This window comes from Amblyraja radiata, chromosome 12, assembly GCF_010909765.2.
Source record: "Amblyraja radiata isolate CabotCenter1 chromosome 12, sAmbRad1.1.pri, whole genome shotgun sequence".
NCBI lineage: Eukaryota > Metazoa > Chordata > Chondrichthyes > Rajiformes > Rajidae > Amblyraja > Amblyraja radiata.
In genome coordinates this window covers 21,874,248-21,895,792 of record NC_045967.1, presented here as the reverse complement: position 1 = coordinate 21,895,792, position 21,545 = coordinate 21,874,248, and the positions used below count along the sequence as shown (strand labels likewise).

The window sequence follows — 21,545 nt, the reverse complement described above, 5'->3', positions numbered from 1 at the left end:
GCTGATTGTCCGTGATAACCGAGTAATGTATTATCATTGTATATAGTTGAAATAAAGAACAGATCATGGTTAATATGCAAAAGGACACAGTGCTGAAGTCAGCGGGTCAGCCAGAGCAATTCAAGTAACTGCATCATTTGGACCACAGGCCACATTAATTGTTTTTTCAGACACCATAACAATGTCATCTTAATCATGTGATATACTTCAATATACAGCATCAGTAACTCCAATTAGATCAAGATACATGGATGCAATTCATCTAATATTTACATCAAATTCATGTTATCATTAAATATACATTAATTTTGTTTAATGGTTTACTAGGACAAAATAAAACTTAAAATACTGTATGTGGGAAAAGGTCAAAACTCACATTCAATCTCAGTTTCCGATTTCTCTGCTGTTACTTTCACTGAAACCTGTTCGGGCAATTCAGAGGCATCTGCTGTAATGACAGATACACATCACAAACCATTGGATACAACTTTCTTATCATGCAATGTTTAAAGGGCCTGTCCCACTTGGCGATTTTTTTGCCGACTGCCGGCGTCATTGACTGACGTATCAGGGTCGCTGAAAGATTTCGACCATTTCAAAATCCAGCGGCAACAAAAAAAAGTTGCGTCACTTGAGGAGACACCACGCATCAATATCTCGTCACGCCGCAACTTTTTCGGTGACATGATACAACAGTCAATGATGCCGACAGTCGCCAAGTGGGACAGGCCCTTAAAACAATTCAGAGCCGAATTAATTAGGCTCATGTAAGCCAATCCTCATCCAGATGAAAACATTTTAATTGGAAGATTTTGATGAGATATAATAATAGGCCGAAGTCAGCATGGTGTTGTGAAGGGGAAATCTTGCTTGTCAAATCTGTTGGAATTCTTTGAGGAAGTAAATAGCTTGATGGACACAGGAGAGTAGAAAGATTTTGTTTATCTGGATTTTCAGAAAGCCTTTGATAAGGTGCTGCACGCGAGGCTGTTAAAAAACTATGAGACCCCATGGTATCAGATGAAATTGATAGAGTTTGGCTGAATAGCAGAAGATAGATTGGGAATAATAGGGGCTTTTTCTGGTTGGCTGCCAGTGACTCGTGGTGTTTCGGCAGTGGGTCAGTGTTAGATTATGGAATTGATGGCTTTATGGTCAAGTTTATGGATAATACGAAGATAGGTAGGGGGGCAGATAGTGTGGAGTAACCAAGGAGTCTGCAGAAGGACTTGAACAGGTTAGGAGAGCGGGCAAAACAATGGCAGGTGGAATGCAGCAGAGCAAACTGTACAGTCATGCACTTTGGCAGAAGGAATAAAAGCATGAGCATTTTCTAAATGGGAAGAATATTCAGAAATTGGAGATCGGGAGAGCTGGTGCAGGATTTCCAAAAGGTTAATTTGCAAGTTGAATAGGTAGTAATGAAGACAAATGCAATATTGGCATTCATTTCGAGAGGACTAGAATATAACAACAGGGATGCATTGCTGAGGCGTTATAAGGCATGAGGCCAGACCACATATGGAGAATTGTGAGCAGTTTTGAGCCCCATATCCGAGGAGGGATGTGCTGTCATTCGAGAGGGCCCAGAGAAGGTTTACGTGTATAATCCCAGGGATGATTGGGTTAATGCATGAGAAGTTTTTGACAGCTCTGGACCTGTACTCGCTGGAGTTTAGAAGGATGAGATCTACATTGAAACCTACCGAATAGTGAAAAGCCTGGATAGTGGTTTTGGAGAGGATGTTTCCACTAGTGGGATAGTATAGGACCAGAGCACACAACCTCAGAATAAAAGTATGTACTTTTAGAAAGGAAATTTGGCCAGAGGGTGGCAAATCTGTGGAAATCATTTCCACAGACAGTTGTGGAGGCCAAGTCATTGGGTATTTTTAAAGCTAGATTGACAGGTTTTTGATTAGTACAGATGTGAAAGGTTATGGGAAGAAAGCAGGAGAATGGGGTTGAGAGGGAAAGATAGACTGAATGATTGAATGGCAGAGTAGACTTGCTGGACTGTATAACCCAATTCCACTTCTATGACTTATGAAACTGTGGACATGAACATTTTTAAAAGCCAAAAGCAGCAAATTTCTCATCTTCAGTTCAAAATTTCTTAAATTACCCAAGCAAAGTCAATATATTCCATGTTTTGAATCAAAGGCAGGGCCTTCAAGGAAACATTATGCTTGCAGATTTAATACCAGTCAAAGCAACCGCGAAAGACTAAATTGACATGTTTCACTAAATACAATCCAAGAAAAGCAATTAGCATAAGGCAAACTAAAACAAAAATAGAGAAATATGTGCACCTTCCAGATTTAATAGTCTCCAACAAAAATATGTAATTTTTTTATGCTGCCTCCTTTTATTTACTTCAGCTCAGATCAAAGGACTAACAACATTTTAGCCTCTGTCTATGAACTATCTGTGCACCACCACTTCCAGCTGAACTATCTCTGCCCACCGTTTACAGCCAATGTAATTCCATCCAAGGTGATAAGAGTCCTGAATTACTTCCAATTTTTGGGAACAATGAGCCAAGTTTCCTTTATAAAAGAAACTAGGCAAATCCCCTTTTTATAGAGAGATATTTTTGTAGGACGAATTCCTTTTTATTAATAATTTACTTTTATCAGACTTGACAAAACGAAGCAGCCTTTATTTGATTTCTGTATTAATGGCATCAGTGCCTCAGACACTTTCAAAACAAGATAAATTGCAATAAGAGTCTCACTGCTAATATCATTGTCAATTATTTTTTTTACCATCATTATTAGTTAGGAAAGCATACTACTTTATGAACATTGAATTATCCAATATTAAGTAACACTACAAATGGTGTTAAGGTGGACCCTAATGGGCCTGTCCCACTTAGGCGATTTTTCAGCGGACTGCCGGCATCTGTCAAGTTGCCGTCTTTTTACAGTGCCAACCTTCCTTTACCAGCCCGTGAGAATTTTTTAGACAGCGCTCCCCCCACTTGCCCTGTCCAAAAAAATTCACACGGTGCAAAGCCACGATGATACAGACACACCGCGATGAACAAGAAGGTTGGCGCTGTAAAAAGACGGCTAAAGCACAGTGTACGGTAAGTCCTTTAAAAGAGGGGGGAGGGAGAAGGAAGAGGGGGGAAGGAGTGTAGACAACTTTTAAGAAGCCAGAGATACACGGCTGTGAAGCTCGGCGGACATTTAACATTACCGGTTGGTTATCCTTGGTTCTGAAAACCACTGCTTACCTTTTTTTTCCCCCAATGAGCCAATGAAATTCACCGGTTAGCACTGGCTCCAACCTACGAGAACCTCCGACATCCAGGCAACCCACTAGGATCTCCTGCCGACCCATCTACGGCTCGAGAATTCTCACTACCCTCCATGGCAGCTTCATTCTAGTTGCCGCTAATTTTTTAACATGTTGAGAAATTCACGGCGACCATGAGGTTGCGACTAGTTCCCGGAATGCAGGAACTCCTCACGACCATGAAGGCGACTCCCAGGCAACCACCCGCGAACATGTGGTGACCATGTGGCAACTGCAAAGTCTCCTGCAGTCACCTAAAAAGTCGCCTAAGTGGGACAGGTCCATCTGTCTGTAATCCCAAGACCTGTATCCACCTTTCACTTGCAATGCTTTGACCTGTTGCTTATTCAGCTTTCTCTCCCTGCCAACAATGTCTGAAGGGTCCCGACCTAAATTGTTACCCAGCCATTCCCCCCACAGATGTTGCCTAACTTGCTGAGCTACTCCAGCACAAGAGTGTGAGAAAGGGCATCAAGTACCGAATCAGTCATGTTAAACAACTGCAAAAGCCCACTTTTTAGATACACGAGTTAAGACTTTCAACAAAAGTACCAAATATCTGCTGGCATGGCACATCTGCCTGTATCTGCACCTCAAGAAAGCAGAAGAAAAAACTTACATACCTTTTGCTGACAATTCTTCAGACTTTCTTTCCTCACTGGATCTTGATCGCATCTGTGTGACTCGCTTTTTGTACCTTTCTTTGTCTTCTTTTATTATACTATATACCTGTGAACAAATTGTGTTAATCTGGTATATTTGGTTCAATAATCAGATTAACATTTCCAAATTAATAAAAAAGTGACCTTCATGCCTAATTGTTTCTAAAATTGACGTTGCTGTCGTTCATTACATATTTTATCTGGTGTTAAATGTATTTTCATATGTCTTAATCAATGTCAATTAGTTTAGCTCTCCTGGTGATCCAACAACAAAAAGAAACATTGAGATGTCAGTGCAGGGTCAGTGTTTCGGATTGAGGAGAAAATATATCAGACAAGGAAATATACAAGAACATGAAGTCTTATCAGCCTGTCAAGATCCAGTACATGAAACACAAATCATTCTGAAAATGTACTCCAACAATTTTGAAAAAGAGATGAGTGAGAAGAGTATTTCAGTGATACAATTTCACTGTATACAGGATTCTTTAGTTCAAAAACACAACTGGTAAATTTAAGATTGAAGGATTTCTATTCCAAAAATACCCGTGGGTTGGAATGTGGGGATTTTGTAAAGTGATATTTGGATGGCTTGAGTGAGGCTACAGAGATGTCTAAATGCAACAAAGGCTACAAGTGGAGGCTGAACCAATTAATGTGGTGTTACAATCAGTGAACATTTAATAAACAACATCAATTTATGAAATTTAGGTTTCAGCTATAAACTCCTAAAAATCACTGGAAATGGATGGTACATGGCAGGTTTTCTGTTTGCATTTTAACAATAGTTCAAAATTAACCCATTTCAAACAATCCTATGTGTCAAACAACTTTCTGCTGGAATAGCTCATCAAATCGAGTAGCAGATGCAGATGTTGCACAATTGACCAAGTTCCTTCACCAGCTTGTTTGTTGCTCCAGATTCCAGCAGCTGTTCAAAAAGTTTTCTGTACCTCTATGTATCTCAAACTTATTTCTGACGAACTCATTAGAACATTCAACATTGGATCTCAATCAAACAACTTAAGTAAAGATTTGCCGAGGAGGGTCGTAATATATCTCAACGTACAAAGGAATACAGTATTTTAATATGACATTGTTAAAATAAGATTGGAGAGGGAAATGATTCAGTATCAGAAATGTCATAAGTTTTATGAATGAGCAGTGAATATAAAATTTCCAATTAAAAAAAAATTAACACAATTTGGTGAACTGCAGGCTAACAAGCTTTACATTTATGAAAAATCTGTTCAATTTTAAAAGACATTGGAAAAATCCTTTGATCCATTGACTTGGACAGGTTGAGTGTGTGGACAAATGCAAAGCAGATGGAGTATAATGTACATAAATGTGAGGTTATCCATTTTGGCGGCAAGAACAAGGAGACAGATTATTATCCAAATGGTGTCAGATTAGGAAAAAGGGAAGTGCAACGGGACCTGGGTGTCCTTGTACACTGGTCACTAACAGTAAACATGCAGGTACAGCAGGCAGTGAAGGAAGCTAATGGCATGTAGGCCTTCATAAGAGATTAGTTTACAAACTTAAAGCACACGGCATTGGGGGTTCAGTATTGATGTGGATAGAGAACTGGCTGGCAAACAGGAAGCAAAGAGTAGGAGTAAACGGGTCCTTTTCACAATGGCAGGCAGTGACTAGTGGGGTACCGCAAGGCTCAGTGCTGGGACCCCAGCTATTTACAATATATATTAATGATCTGGATGAGGGAATTGAAGGCAATATCTCCAAGTTTGCGGATGACACTAAGCTGGGGGGCAGTGTTAGCTGTGAGGAGGATGCTAGGAGACTGCAAGGTGACTTGGATAGGCTGGGTGAGTGGGCAAATGTTTGGCAGATGCAGTATAATGTGGATAAATGTGAGGTTATCCATTTTGGTGGCAAAAACAGGAAAGCAGACTATTATCTAAATGGTGGCCGACTAGGAAAAGGGGAGATGCAGTGAGACCTGGGTGTCATGGTACACCAGTCATTGAAAGTGGGCATGCAGGTGCAGCAGGCAGTGAAGAAAGTGAATGGTATGTTAGCTTTCATAGCAAAAGGATTTGAGTATAGGAGCAGGGAGGTTCTACTGCAGTTGTACAGGGTCTTGGTGAGACCACACCTGGAGTATTGCGTACAGTTTTGGTCTCCAAATCTGAGGAAGGACATTATTGCCATAGAGGGAGTGCAGAGAAGGTTCACCAGACTGATTCCTGGGATGTCAGGACTGTCTTATGAAGAAAGACTGGATAGACTTGGTTTATACTCTCTAGAATTTAGGAGATTGAGAGGGGATCTTATAGAAACTTACAAAATTCTTAAGGGGTTGGACAGGCTAGATGCAGGAAGATTGCTCCCGATGTTGGGGAAGTCCAGGACAAGGGGTCACAGCTTAAGGATAAGGGGGAAATCCTTTAAAACCGAGATGAGAAGAACTTTTTTCACACAGAGAGTGGTGAATCTCTGGAACTCCCTGCCACAGATGGTAGTCGAGGCCAGTTCATTGGCTATATTTAAGAGGGAGTTAGATGTGGCCCTTGTGGCTAAGGGGATCAGGGGGTATGGAGAGAAGGCAGGTACTGGATACTGAGTTGGATGATCAGCCATGATCATATTGAATGGCGGTGCAGGCTCGAAGGGCCGAATGGCCTACTCCTGCACCTAATTTCTATGTTTCTATGTTTCATATCGAGAGGATTTGAGTATAGGAGTAAAGAGGTCCTTCTGCAGTTGTACAGGGCCTGGTGAATCCACATCGGGAGTATTGTGTGCAGTTTGAGTGCTGGAGTATTGTGTGCAGATTTTCCTAATTTGAGGAAAGACATCCTTGCTATCGAGGCAATGCAGAGTAGGTTCACAAGGTTAATCCCCAGGATGGAGGGACTGTCATTTGAGGAAAGATTGGAAAGACTGGGCTTGTATTAGTTGGAATTCGGAAGGATGAGGGATCTTATAGAAACATATAAAATTATAAAAGGACTGGACAAGCCAGATGCAGGGAAAATGTTCCCAATGTTGGGGGAAGTCCATAACCAGGGGCCACAGTTTAAGAATAAAGGGGAGGCTATTTAAAACTGAGATGAGAAAAAAGTTTTTCACGCAGCGAGTTGTGAATTTGTGGAATTCTCTGCCACAGAAGGCAGCAGAGGCCAATGCACTGGATGAATTTAAAAGAGAGTTAGATAGAGCTCTGGGGGCTAGCGGAATGAAGGGGTATAGGGAGAAGTCAGGCACGGGTGGGTTACTGATTGTGGATGATCAGCCATGATCACAATGAATGGCGGTGCTGGCTTGAAGGGCCAATTGGCCTCCTCGTGCACCTATTTTCTATGTCTATGTCTATGTCTAATTGGCAGGTACGCTGCACTTAAAAAAAAAGGTTTGAGAACCTTCTTTTCCCCCCGATCCATCTGATGTGATTTGTTCTATGCATTAGTGGACTGGGAATCACTTTAAGTTCACTGAGTGGGGCAAGTCAAATGGAACTTGGCAAGTAGTGAAGGTCTTAGTTGACAAGCAGTTTAATGGTGACCATGATTCAACATGTTTGAAGGTAGTAACAGATGGAGTTTTGGGATCGTCCAAAAATTAAGGTTTTGAATGGGGGAATGGCAAAATTCAATGTCATGAAGCTGGACTGTAAAGGTAGACTGGGAGCTGCTACCTACAGGTAAATTTACTTTCAGGATACGGGTCATCTTATTTCCAAGATGGGGCAGTGTTTTACAAGTGAAATAGCATGGCTAACCTGTCTTCCTGCAAGGGGATAGGCAAAAGTGGCAAATCCAAGGAATTCTGGATTTCAAAGGATAGAGGAATGGAGAATGAAAATGAAGCATGCATATGGTTGGCACACAGTACAAACCACGAATAAGACCTTCAGGAGTAAAGAAAATGTAGAGGTGCTGACAGAAGGAATTAGGGCAATGGTGGACCATTAAAGATTAAGGGAGGTTTCAAGGTATTTTATAAGTACATTGGGAACAAGAGGATCATCAGGGAAAGTGTGGGCCCATTTGGGATCAAATGTGCAGCCTGTGCATGGAGCCAATGAATGTGAGTGAGGTCTTAAATGAGTGTGTTATCATTCAGGAGAAGGACATTGTAGTTCGAAATCTCAAATGGGATAGTGATATTTGAGAGTATATCAAGATAGAAAAGCAAGTACAAGATATCTTCGCGGGAATAAAGGAGGTTAAATCACCAGTGCTTGGTGAAGTGGGCATGGTGGTGCAGCTGTTGAGTTGCTGCCTTACAGCGCCGGATACCCGGGTTCGACCCCGACTACAGGTGCTGTCTGTACGGAGTCTGTACGTTCTCCCCGTGACCACGTGAGTTTTCTTGGGTTTCCTCGCACACTCCAAAGACGCACAGGTATATTGGCTTGGTGTGTGCGTAAATTGTCCCTAATAGTAGGATAGTGTTCATGTGCAGGGATTGCTGGTCGGTGCGGACTCGGTGGGCCGAAGGGCCTGTTTCCGCGCTATATCTCCAAACTAAACTAAAGTGCATCCCAAGCTTTGGGAAAATATGAGGGAGATTGTCAGGGACCAGTCAGTGATATTTAAATCTTTGCTGGCCACAGGTGAGATGAAAGATTCGTGGAAGGCAACAAATATCTTTATTTACTGAGAATAGAGAAATAAATGCTCAGGCTAATGTCAGAGGAAGAGGATTGATCTATACTTGCAAAGACAGGGACCGATAAGGGGTAGTTAAGCATGAATTTGTTGGTGGGAAATTGCATCTGACAAATCTGAATAGTTTTGAAGAGGGCAATGCAGTTGACGTGTTTTGCATGATCTTCAGTGAGGCCTTTGAGAAGGTTAGTCCACCAAGATAGAAACCATAGGATCCAAGGCAATTTGTCAGATCTGATGCAAAATTAATAACACAGGATAGATGACAATGAAGGGTTGCTTTTGTAAGTGAAAGTCAGAGACCAGCAGTTTAACATTGGTGTGATTCTTGCTGTTTGTTGTATACATCAATGACTAAGATGGAATAATTGATATGTTTGTAGATGAGATGGAAATTGGTGATATTATTGATAGAGAGATGGGTAGTATTGGACTATAGAATGACATTAATCCATTGCTAAATGAGACAAGCCAATGGCAAATGTAATTTAATTCTGACATGCGAGGCAATGTATTACTATGAGGAATAAAGGTCAAATAAGGTTAGGGCATATACCATGAATCGCAAGGAACAGTGACATTATGGTACAAGTTCAAAGATCTCTGAAGGTGTCAGCACAGATAGAAAGGGTGGTGACAAGGTATTTGAGATGCTCGTCATCATCAGCTTGAGCGTAGAAAATAGGAGTAGAGGTCTTGGTACAATATCATAAAATATTAATTCAGCCACATCTAGAATACTCTGCAGTTCTAGATTCTGCAGAATATGAAATATTGAATTGGAGAGGGTGCAGAGATTAACCAGGATGTTGCTTGGAACAGACCAGTTACGAGGAGATACAGGATGGGCTTGGCTTGTTTTACTTGCAGCAGATGAGGCTGAGGGGAGACCTGACATAGGTATACAAAATCATAATAAGCATAGTTAGGGTAAACAGTAAAAAACTTTTTACACTGGCAGAGTTGTCCACGACCAGATGCCATAGGTTTAAGTTGAAGAGAAAGATTCAGCAGGGATCCATGGAAGAATTTCTTCAGCCAGAGAGTGGTTGCTATCTGGAATGCGAAGGTGAAGAAGATAGTGGAGGCAGGTACTTTCACGTTTATGAAGCATCTGGATACACACTTGCAATTGCCAAGGCACAGGAGATTGAGGACTGAGTACTAGTAAATGGGATTGGTATAGACTGCTACCCAGAATGGACACAGTGAGGCAAAGAGCCAGTTGCTGAATCCCTGACGACATTAATTATCATGTTCTTCGTGAATGGAGTGCAAACTGAGATGCAGTATGCCTCCTTATTTAAGGAAGGATGTTTCTGCAGAGGAAGCATTTCTGAATTAACCTGTGAATGGGCAGACTACTCATTGGGAAACACTGGACAGGGCAAACTTGGAAGAGTATGAGGATACTTGATCACAACACAAGATAACTGCAGTGTGGCGGCGCCTAACGGCAGCCGCTCGACTGCAGTCCGTCTGTCTTTTAAAAAAAAAATTTGTCCGGTTAGATGTATGTTTTTGGTTTTAATTTTTATTATTTTTTAAGCTGTGTATATGTGGGGGGTGGGGTGGGGGAAACCGTTTAATCTCTTCCCTGTACGGGGACCCGGCTTTTTCCCTGTCAGGTCTCCGGTGTTGTTGGGCCCAACATCGTGGAGCCGGCGGCGGCCTCCAACCGGAACCAACCTGAGGGCTCCAGTCGCGGAGCCTGCGGACTCACCATCGCGGAGCTGGCCGACTTCGGAATGGGGAGAGCTGTGGTGGCGCACCGCTGCAACCTGACTTCGGAGCTTCGGAGGCTCCGGCCGCAGGCCCGGTGGACATGAACATTGGGAGCTCGCAGGTCCCTGGTAGGAGACCGCTTTTCGGAGCTCCCGTAACAGCAACTTCGTCCGCCGGAATCGCGGAGTTTAAATGACTCGGAGCAGGGCCTAACATCGCCTGGCGCGGCTTAAACGGCCGTGGGACTTACCATCGCCCGCCGGGGGCTTTAACATCGTGAGCCCCAGTCGCCTCAACGCTGCAGTTGGACTGCTGGACCGTGGGAGAACAAAGGGAAGAGATAAGACTTTTGCCTTCCATCACAGTGATGAGGTGTTGGAGATTCACTGTGATGGATGTTTGTGTAAATTGTGTCAAGTGTGTGTCTTGTTTTTTTTGTAATATCATGACTGTAGGAATGACTTTCGTTCAAACCTTCTCTGTTTGAATGACAATGAAAGTTATTCTATTCTATTCTATAATGTGGAGTCTTGAAAGTCTTGGATTACTGCAAGAATCGCAATTTAGGTCGCTAATTTAAATCAGAGGCGGAAAAAAATCTCAGAGGACTTTGAGTCTTTGGAATTCTTTCTCATAGGGCGATGGAAGCAAAGCCCTTGAATATCTTTAAGGCAGAGATTCCTTCTAACAATTGGTGGTGTCCTATACGTGGCGACTCTTGCATACTTTGTGTACGGTATGCAAAACAAAGAATTTCACTGAGACATGCCACATGTGATAATAAAGTATCAATCAATCAATTTCTAATCAAGCATAGTATAGGGTTACTACCAGGAAACAATATTCAGATTACAAAGAGATTTGTCATAATCCCAGTTAATGGCGAAATACAGTTGAGAAACCTAATGCTGCTCCTCATTCACATGTAAGACTATCTGCCTAAACTGCCCCAAGCACAACAATATTTTTAACCTCAAATTTCTCATATCACTTCTACTACAAGTAACAACCTGTAGTTCATACTTCAAAGATCAAATTGACCTCAGCAAAGTGAACCACCAATATTTGTGAGAAAACTAAAGCTTTTCTGTAGTTCATGTAATAAATTGGAAAGAATGCAAAAGAAATTCACCAGGATGTTTCCTGGACCCGCAGTCTTGAGTTATAGATTGAATAGGCTGGAACGTTTTTCTTTGGAAGGTTTGAGACTAACCTTATTGAGATCATGAGAAGCATGGATAAAGTGAACACTCAAAAATATTTTTCCCAGCATAGAGAATTCCTAAACTAGAGAACATAGACTTAGGGTGACAGGAGGGAGATCTAAAAGGGACCTTGGGAATAACCTTTTCACTCAAAGGGTAATCCATACCAGGAATGAGCTACGAGAAGCTCTAGAAGCAGATACAATTCTTACTTTTAAAATATATTTGAACATAAATATGGAAAGGAAGGGTTTAGAGGGCCATGGGTAGAATGGAAGCAAATAGTATTAGCCCAGTATGCCAACTTGATCGGCATGGGCAAGGTGGGCAGTAAGGCCTATTACTGCAATATATAGCTCTATGACTCGAAAATATGAAAGCTAGAATCTGGAGGAAGCGGGAGGAGGAGATAAGGTTGGGAGAATCTTTTAAAAAGGGCTAACGTAGGTGTCAATGGGTGGTTAATGCCAAAAGTGCCCTAGATAGGCTGTCTCTATAACTCTATATAAAGACCAGCTCCTATGAAGGAATTGAGGCAATTCGGGGAACGAAATGAGCACATACGCACACACACAGTAATTTAGTTAAAAGGTTTACCAATGTTAATGAAGTCTCATAGAGCCCCAATAAACGTTGCTGTGATCGCTATATTCTCACCCTTAATTAAGGAATTAATGAAAAATAATATAGAGATAGCCCAATGGCGAAACAGTTGAAGCTACTGCCTCATAGGCTCAGATTCATGCTGATCTGTATGGAAGTTGCATGTTCTTCCCAGAATTACAGATTTTGGCCCCTGTTTCATGCATGTTTATTTTCAATTTAATATTTTAGTTCCAAATATACCACTTTGATTTTCTTCCCCTCCAAAAATGTATCAATCTACCAAACCGTTGAGTTACGGTTTTGCAGTTTTGAAGAACTGAGGCACAGTTTAAAAATTGATCTACCATTTAATAGTAATTGGGACGACAGATGGCACAATGGGCTAAGTGTTCGGCTGGCAACCGGAAGGTAGCCGGTTCAAATCCCGCTTGGAGTGCATACTATCGTTGTGCCCTTGGGCAAGACACTTCACCCACCTTTGCCTGTGTGTGAATGTGTGTGAATGTGTGTGAGTGATTGGTGGTGGTCGGAGGGGCCGTAGGCGCAGATTGGCAGCCACGCTTCCGTCAGTCTGCCCCAGGGCAGCTGTAGAGACAGCTTACCACCACCGAGTGTAACTGAGGAGTGAATGGATAATGCGATGTAAAGCGCCTTGAGTATTAGAAAGGCGCTATATAAATCCCATCCATTATTATTATTATTATAGATCAATACTCTTTCAATACTCAGTTATATCAAATATTTTAAAAACCTATGCAACAAACAGTTGCAAGAACTGTTCTATCAAAATAGAATTAGGTTAACTGAAATGAATTTCTGTACAAAACTGCCTGGAACAAAGAGGTTAACAGATTCAATAATAGGGAATTATGCGCACTGCATTAAATGATGAGCACAAAATAATAAACAAATTACTGATTCAACTGCATAGATCATTGGCTTTTTAAATAACTTGTTAGGTGTAAAGGATTTCAAAATGTTCCTGCCAGGCTAACAAATCACAAATTTTTGTCTCAACACAAAATATTGGAAATTGGAAGTAAAAACAGAACACAAGTGGTCAGTGGGTCATACAGCATTTTTGGAAAAACACAGTTAATAATCAGGGGAATTATATTCTATCAGAACTAATGACAATGGACTAATCGGACATGTTTTGAGTCTTTGGAATTCTTTCTCATAGGGCGATGGAAGCAAAGCCCTTGAATATCTTTAAGGCAGAGATTCCTTCTAACAATTGGTGGTGTCCGATACGTGGCGACTCTTGCATACTTTGTGTACGGTATGCAAAACAAAGAATTTCACTGAGACATGCCACATGTGATAATAAAGTATCAATCAATCAATTTCTAATCAAGCATAGTATAGGGTTACTACCAGGAAACAAAATTCAGATTACAAAGAGATTTGTCATAATCCCAGTTAATGGCGAAATAGTTGAGAAACCTAATGCTGCTCCTCATTCACATGTAAGACTATCTGCCTAAACTGCCCAAAGCACAACAATATTTTTTACCTCAAATTTCTCATATCACTTCTACTACAAGTAACAACCTGTAGTCCATACTTCAAAGATCAAATTGACCTCAGCAAAGTGAACCACCAATATTTGTGAGAAAACTAAAGCTTTTCTGTAGTTCATGTTGACGTAATATGGGAGTTTTTCAAACTCACAGCTATACTTCATTAATATTATTCAAATACTATTGCATAAAATGGGCACTACTAATTTGAAAAAGAAACAATGTTTCAATGAAACAAAAGAAACAATTGGTCCACCCACAGGAAATATTTGAAATACAACTACAAAAGGGCAAAGCTGGCTTACATATGTAATTCCCCCAATGAACGTTCCACCAACAATGAAGAAGTACATGAGATTGCTGTTGCTGTTCCTTGACACACCTGTGGACATCAAACACCCTGTTGAAGGTCCTAAAGGAGGCACTGTGTAAGGCTTGAAAACTGTAGAGAAGAATAGAAAAGTAGAGAAGAAAATCAGGAAAAGAATAAAAGAAGAAACTGGTGAAAAAGTAGTGAAAACCCTTCCATTTCAAAAGCCCTTTTATTTCACTTTTAGGCTGCTTTTCTTTCCAATACGTAGCTATGCAAATTTAAAAGCATTCCAGCTAAAATATGACTAATACTCTTGCTTTGCAAAGCTTCCAAATGACTAGCTTGATTTATTATGATTTTGTGGAATGAGAAACAAAACACGCATTGGTTTGTCTCCCTGTATAATCTTTGTTTGCATTATTGATGCTGATGTGAAGTAGTTACAGATAATAAATAATTTAGAAATTGATATTTCCCACAGAAAATTACTGTTCTGATATTCAGTGAACTTTTCTTGGAAGTAAAAAGATTTTAATTTGTATGATGACTGTGCATATATTTGAGAAACATAGACATAGAAACATAGAAATTAGGTGCAGGAGTAGGCCATTCGGCCCTTCGAGCCAGCACCGCCATTCAATATGATCATGGCTGAGAGAAGATCCTCTAGAACATTCAATAACTAGGGAAAAAAAATTATGGTGTTTACACAAGTGTTAATACCATCATATATTTAGTTGGGTGGAAAATAAATATGAATGGGACAATCGTGAAAAATACAAGCAATAATATTGTAGTTTAAAACTGAATATCTTTTTCTATGCCACTTTACATTTGGAAAGACCTGAATTTTAATGGTAAGGATGGTCTAAAATTAAGATTTGTTTTATCAAACTGGAAGCATCAGGCTCAGTCTGTTGATAAAGTGCAATATCAATTGATTAAAAAAAATATTGGCCGAATAAAGCAGAAATTTTAATTGTGCCCACTTAATTCACAGAAAAAATATATTCATTTACGTTAGTTCTTGGGTAAAGCAATTCCTTTGAATTCCTAGGCAATGTATCAAACTTCATAAATTTAAGTAGTAATTTGTGAGGGAGAAAAAAGTTTTATTTAGCAATAACCGATTTATCAGGATATTACTGGATAATAACCTTTGCCTACAAACTAAATGTAGTTAGTGGAATCTACAGCACACTTCCTCGCTAAGAGTGCTTAATTGAAAAAAATGTTTCTCTACATTCACTAGTTACACACATTTCAAAGCAACAATGAATCTAAAATAACATATCAATAAGAATCTCTTGGTTTAGATTGCAAGCAAATAGAAAAGAATCAGGGAAAACTAACGACAGATCCTAATGATTGTATCAATTTGGTTTAAAAAAGTGAAACCAAAGGGCTAATAAAATTAAGGGTCACACAGGTTAAATGAATTTTGCAATCCACACTGTCATTTTTATTCTTCTTTCCAGTTACAAGTACCTACAAAGCAAAGAAATTGAGCTGGAAGTAAAGAGGTATTAGGAAGTCCCAAAATGTTCCAAATGTTACCGACAGAAGCAGAGGTGGCAAGCTCATTCCTTTCATTAAATATCCCTTCTACTTACATATGCACCAGCTCCTATACTTGTCAAGCCAATAAGCACTAAATAAATAGCGCCAGAGCCATGAGGTTCAACGCCGCTAGCCATTTGCCTGTTCATCTGTTGATTTAAAGGACGTTTCCATCGCTGTAACAAAGTTCCTAAAGAGTAAAATTTATTAATATAAGAATATAATAATCATAATTTGGGTACATATTTTAGAAGGCAGGTTAAGTGAATACGTCTATTACTCAATCAAGCATCTTAAAGATCAATTATGAAAATGTAGTTTGAAATGAAACATGTCAATTTATTACTATGTGAAATCTAAACCGTCAAAACAATGATAATTATGATAAACAGTGTCTAAATGACACTACAATGACACAGATCAGAGTCAAGAGAAAAACCATAGAGCAGAATCACAGTGTGATTCACCAGGGTCAGGGCAGAATAATGTTTGATGTGAGAGGCAAAGGTTACATTGTTGAGACCTTAGTCTAAATCAGTGGTAATCACCCTCATCTAAATAAGTGGTTTCCAATCTTTATGAATGATAGCCTCACTTATTCACACTCAAGAAAATAAACTCAAATTTCTACCTTACCTGATGATAACCGATTGTGGGCAGTACAGTGGGGCAGCAATTGGAACCACTGCGTCAAAAAATCAGAAACCCAGCTTCAATATGACCTTGAGGGTTAGCTTGCAGGATAGTAAGCTAACTGGCCACTGTAAACTGTCCCTATAGCTGTACAAATCATTGATGAGACCACACCTGGGAGTACTGTGGGCATTTGTCACCAAGCTATAGGAAATATGTCACTAAATTGGAAAGAATGCAAAAGAAATTCACCAGGATGTTTCCTGGACCCGCAGTCTTGAGTTATAGATTGAATAGGCTGGAACTTTTTTCTTTGGAAGGTTTGAGACTAACCTTATTGAGATCATGAGAAGCATGGATAAAGTGAACACTCAAAAATATTTTTCCCAGCATAGAGAATTCCTAAACTAGAGAGCATAGGCTTAGGGTGACAGGAGGGAGATCTAAAAGGGACCTTGGGAATAACATTTTCACTCAAAGGGTAATCCATACCAGGAATGAGCTACGAGAAGCTCTAGAAGCAGATACAATTCTTACTTTTAAAATATATTTGAACATAAATATGGAAAGGAAGGGTTTAGAGGGCCATGGGTAGAATGGAAGCAAATAGTATTAGCCCAGTATGCCAACTTGATCGGCATGGGCAAGGTGGGCAGTAGGGCCTATTACTGCAATATATAGCTCTATGACTCGAAAATATGAAAGCTAGAATCTGGGGGGAGCGGGAGGAGGAGATAAGGTTGGGAGAATCTTTTAAAAAGGGCTAACGTAGGTGTCAATGGGTGGTTAATGCCAAAAGTGCCCTAGATAGGCTGTCTCTATAACTCTATATAAAGGACAGCTCCTATGAAGGAATTGAGGCAATTCGGGGAACGAAATGAGCACGCACGCACACACACAGTAATTTAGTTAAAAGACGTTACCAATGTTAATGAAGTCTCATAGAGCCCCAATAAACGTTGCTGTGATCCCTATATTCTCACCCTTAATTAGGGAATTAATGAAAAATAATATAGAGATAGCCCAGTGGCGAAACAGTTGAAGCTACTGCCTCTTAGGCTCAGATTCATGCTGATCTGTATGGAAGTTGCATGTTCTTCCCAGAATTACAGATTTTGGCCCCTGTTTCATGCATGTTTATTTTCAATTTAATATTTTAGTTCCAAATATACCACTTTGATTTTCTTCCCCTCCAAAAATGTATCAATCTACCAAACCGTTGAGTTACGGTTTTGCAGTTTTGAAGAACTGAGGCACAGTTTAAAAATTGATCTACCATTTATCAATACTCTTTCAATACTCAGTTATATCAAATATTTTAAAAGCCTATGCAACAAAAGTTGCAAGAACTGTTCTATCAAAATAGAATTAGGTTAACTGAAATGAATTTCTGTACAAAACTGCCTGGAACAAAGAGGTTAACAGATTCAATAATAGGGAATTATGCGCACTGCATTAAATGATGAGCACAAAATAATAAACAAATTACTGATTCAACTGCATAGATCATTGGCTTTTTAAATAACTTGTTAGGTGTAAAGGATTTCAAAATGTTCCTGCCAGGCTAACAAACCACAAATTTTTGTCTCAACACAAAATATTGGAAATTGGAAGTAGAAACAGAACACATTAAAGTGGTCAATGGGTCATACAGCATTTTTGGAAAAACAGTTAATAATCAGGGGAATTATATTCCATCAGAACTAATGACAATAGACTAATCGGACATGTTTTATTTCTCTACCTCAGAACTGTGAAGTCATTAAACAATTTCCATGTGAAACTGAAACAGCAACAAATTGATCAGGCAACAAGCTATAGATAGCATTATAGTACTTACAAGGCTCAACTCATAATTTTAACACAATTCATGGTGTACAGTATTTCTTCCTCATTGCAATAAAGCAACCATTGTATGTTAGCATAAAAAATGCTGTTCCTACAAGATAATTACTTGAGCAATAAAAGGATGCAAAGAAACAACACAGTACCTTATTTCCAATTTGGCAGGTGTGTTCAATCAATGACTCCAGATAATAACTATTGGTCCTCTTTCCACCTCCAGACAGCAGATACCAGTAATTACTTAGCTGGGTGTTTTTCCATTGCTATCTTCCATCCCAGCAGAGCCCTTCCTCATTCGTTTTGCCTCAGCATTGCTCAAAACCGTGAATGTCAGTCCCAAAATATTAATTCTGATTATCTCCCCGTGGACACAGTAAAGCTTGCTGAGTACTCTGCATATTACCTTTGTATTATGGGGTCTATTAAAACCAAGTTATATTCACAAATTTAATAGTGCTTTGAATATATAACTGAGTGAAGAGATCCCAAACATACTGCTAAAGCAACAAAGGAGTTTTTCAAAGCTAAAACAATTTGTAAATTCTTGTGTGGCCAAGTCAATCACCTGATCTGAACCCATTTGAGCATGCCTTTTATATGCTGAAGAGAAAACTGAAGGGGACTAGCCCACAAAACAAGCATAAGCTAAAGATGAATGCACTACAGGCCCGGCAGAGCATCACCAGAGAAGACACCCAGCAACTGGTGATGTCCGTGAATCGCAGGCTTGAAGCAGTGTCAAACATTATGGTGCACTGAAATGGGGTCTATGTATAATCACTGCTGCAATTTCTACATGGTGAAACCAAAATGTATTAAAATGGCCTTTATTAAAAACTGACAATATGCACTTTAACCTCATGTGATTTTTTCTATTACAAATCTCAAATTGTCGAGTACAGAAGCAAATAAATAAATGATGAGTTTGTCCCAAACATTATGGAGGGCACTGTAAATCTGGTGCAAATACACAAAATAATTAAAAATGCACTTCATCTTTAGTCTACTCTTCCTTGCATCAAATAAAAGCGATTTCCAAACGAGTGATCCCAAGGGCTATTTGAAGGAATCTTCCTCATATGGAACCAGGATATTTGACAGTATGTCCGATTTCTTTCAATTCTACTGTTACTCATCCCTCGATCCCCAGAAAGACTCCTGTATCCTTATTGTCATCACCCTCCACCTCACCAGGTTGAACATTCAAAGACAATCCTATGCAATGTCATCACCAAAAAGCTCTCTTCTGCTTCCCATTTAGTATTTTGAAAGATCTGGTTCTTTGTATCTCCTTAATCCATTCCAGTCAGCCGTAATGTTCAAGACTCCTTCTCATACATACGCAGAACACCTGGCTATTCATAACCTTACTTTCTACCATCCATGACCTCAAATACTCCTTCCAAGTGATTGTTGACTAGTACTTTCTCAATTTAGTAGACCATACTCACTGCTTATAGTACAATCGGGCCGCCGTTGCGGCAAATGCAGAGGCCTTAAAGGCCCGACCATGGGTGAACAAGAGGAACTTTATTGCCGTCCCGCACAGTGGGAAACGTTGATTCCACTCTGGGGGATGTTCATGTTAAATTCTATCGTGTATTGTGTTATTTTTATTCGTATGGCTGTATGGTGATTCAAATCTCACTGTACCAATTGATGCATGTGACAATAAATGTCTCTTGAACTCTTGAATCTCTTCCATATTAGGAAAACCAAATGCAGATTGAACAGTCGTGTTTGTAAACTCTTCCATTCAATGTGCACATAAAATATCCCTAACTTCCAATAACTTGCTATTTTAAAATCTTCATTTCATTCTGATCTCATTGTTCAGCACTCAAAGGAATCTTGGAAAAGTATATTAATTATTGATAAAATACCTCAGATTATAACCACACTGTCACCTTTTCCTGGGAACCGATTCCAATACAAGTTCTGACAGAGTAACTCAGCGAGACAGGCAGCATCACTGGAGAGAAGGATTGGGTGACGTTTCATGTCGAGACCCTTCTTCAGACTGATTTGTCAGAAGGTTCTCACTTTCCCATTTTCAGTTTCAGACAAAATCTTTTCTTCTCCAACCTTGACTAAGATACCCCATCTCAGCTAGTCACATTTACCTGCATTTGGCCCATATCCCTTTAAACCTTCCCTATCTATGTATCTTTTACATGCTGTTGTAGTACCTGCCTCTATTTCCTCTGGCGGCTCATTCCATATTTCCACCACCTTCTGAGTGAAAAGGTTGCCCAGGGTTCTTATTAAATCTTTCCCCTCTCCTTAATCCCATGCCCCCTAGTTCGAAAGTTTCCACCCTTGGGGCAAATACTATCCTCATCTATTTCCCTCATGATTTTATACATTTCGAAAAGTCACCTCTCAGCATACCGTTTTCCAAGGAATCAAGTCCTCGTCTGCCCAATCTTTCCCTGGAACTCAGGCCCTCTAGTCCTGCCGTGATCCTCCATTTTAGAGTATTATCCCTCATTATCTTATTCATCCTATCAACACTTTCTTTCCCTTGTTATCACACTACCTCTGTAGTTGTTTAAAAACCATTACATTCAACATATTTCAAATGAGGCACAAGTTTAAAAAGAGAAAATAATTTCAAATGTTAACTATCTCAATTTCCAAATGGTGTCTAACCCAAGTATTTATAGGATTATATTTTGTATTTCAGAATTCCAGCATTGCAGACTACAGATGCTAATTTCAATGTGTTTTTTTAATATTGGGTGAAATATTTTTTTTTTTTAGTTCTATAAGACATCAAAATGTGTGCATATATAACTGCCCTTCTGGGTAACATTGAACCAATTAAACCATCTACTGGAGTTTGCATGCTGTAAGTTAATTGTTATCAGAATCAGCAAGAATAAGTTTAGTACTAAAACAAATGGACAGTATTTACACTACGCGAGCTACATGGACGATGTATAAACGAAAATACTATATTATTTTCGTTTATACATCGTCCACGTAGCTCGCGTAGTGTAGACTCCCCAATAACTTTCAAGAGTTCATTCATCTGGATACCATTGAGCACCACCGTTCAACGCACAACTGTTGCTCTTGGAGTTAGTTATTGAAAGGAAAGTGGAAAACAAGGGCGCAAGTCAGAAAAACCGCCGAGGAAATAATCACGTATTTAATAAAATTGAGATATATTCTGCAATGGAGCTGTCGCCAAAAAACATTGTGCATAAGGATGTTCCCACGACCTTGGCTCGGATGGGCCTCGCAACATAGGCTGTAATTCCCAGGACCATGAGAGGCCTAGGCTGACTCGGCAGCGACCTGTACACACCGCTCTCGGCCGTTTACCTCGCCTCTTGCTGCCAGTCCTCCCTAGCGTGGACGATGCCCTGCTCAGCGGCGCTAGTTTCTGCCACATTGCCCTGCACTGTAACATGGTTGCAGTGAATCCTTTGACCCCCGACGTTATTCCTATTTCACTTCTCACCGCCGCACTGCTCCGAGAAGCCAACGCGCGGGTGCGCAAGCGCAGGGTCCGGCGAAGCGCG

The 21,545-nt window shown here is 40.0% G+C and overlaps 1 protein-coding gene across 7 annotated transcripts in view; it reads right to left on the bottom strand.

The window, feature by feature from the left end:
• aifm1 (apoptosis inducing factor mitochondria associated 1) overlaps positions 1–21,545 on the bottom strand; it is a 55,500-nt gene extending 33,955 nt beyond the window's left edge. Inside the window, exons 1-4 of one of the 7 annotated variants that reach the window (XM_033030370.1) lie at positions 21,346–21,545; positions 13,970–14,106; positions 3,927–4,032; positions 377–448 (exon numbers count right to left, since the gene is read on the bottom strand). In XM_033030370.1, the coding sequence (XP_032886261.1) occupies positions 377–448; positions 3,927–4,032; positions 13,970–14,106; positions 21,346–21,433 (403 nt within the window). In that variant the 5' untranslated portion in view covers positions 21,434–21,545. Of the gene's footprint in view, positions 1–376; positions 449–3,926; positions 4,033–13,969; positions 14,107–15,590; positions 15,728–21,345 lie in introns of those variants that run through there. The other 6 variants (XM_033030369.1, XM_033030371.1, XM_033030372.1 and 3 more) reach the window with 6 other exon arrangements.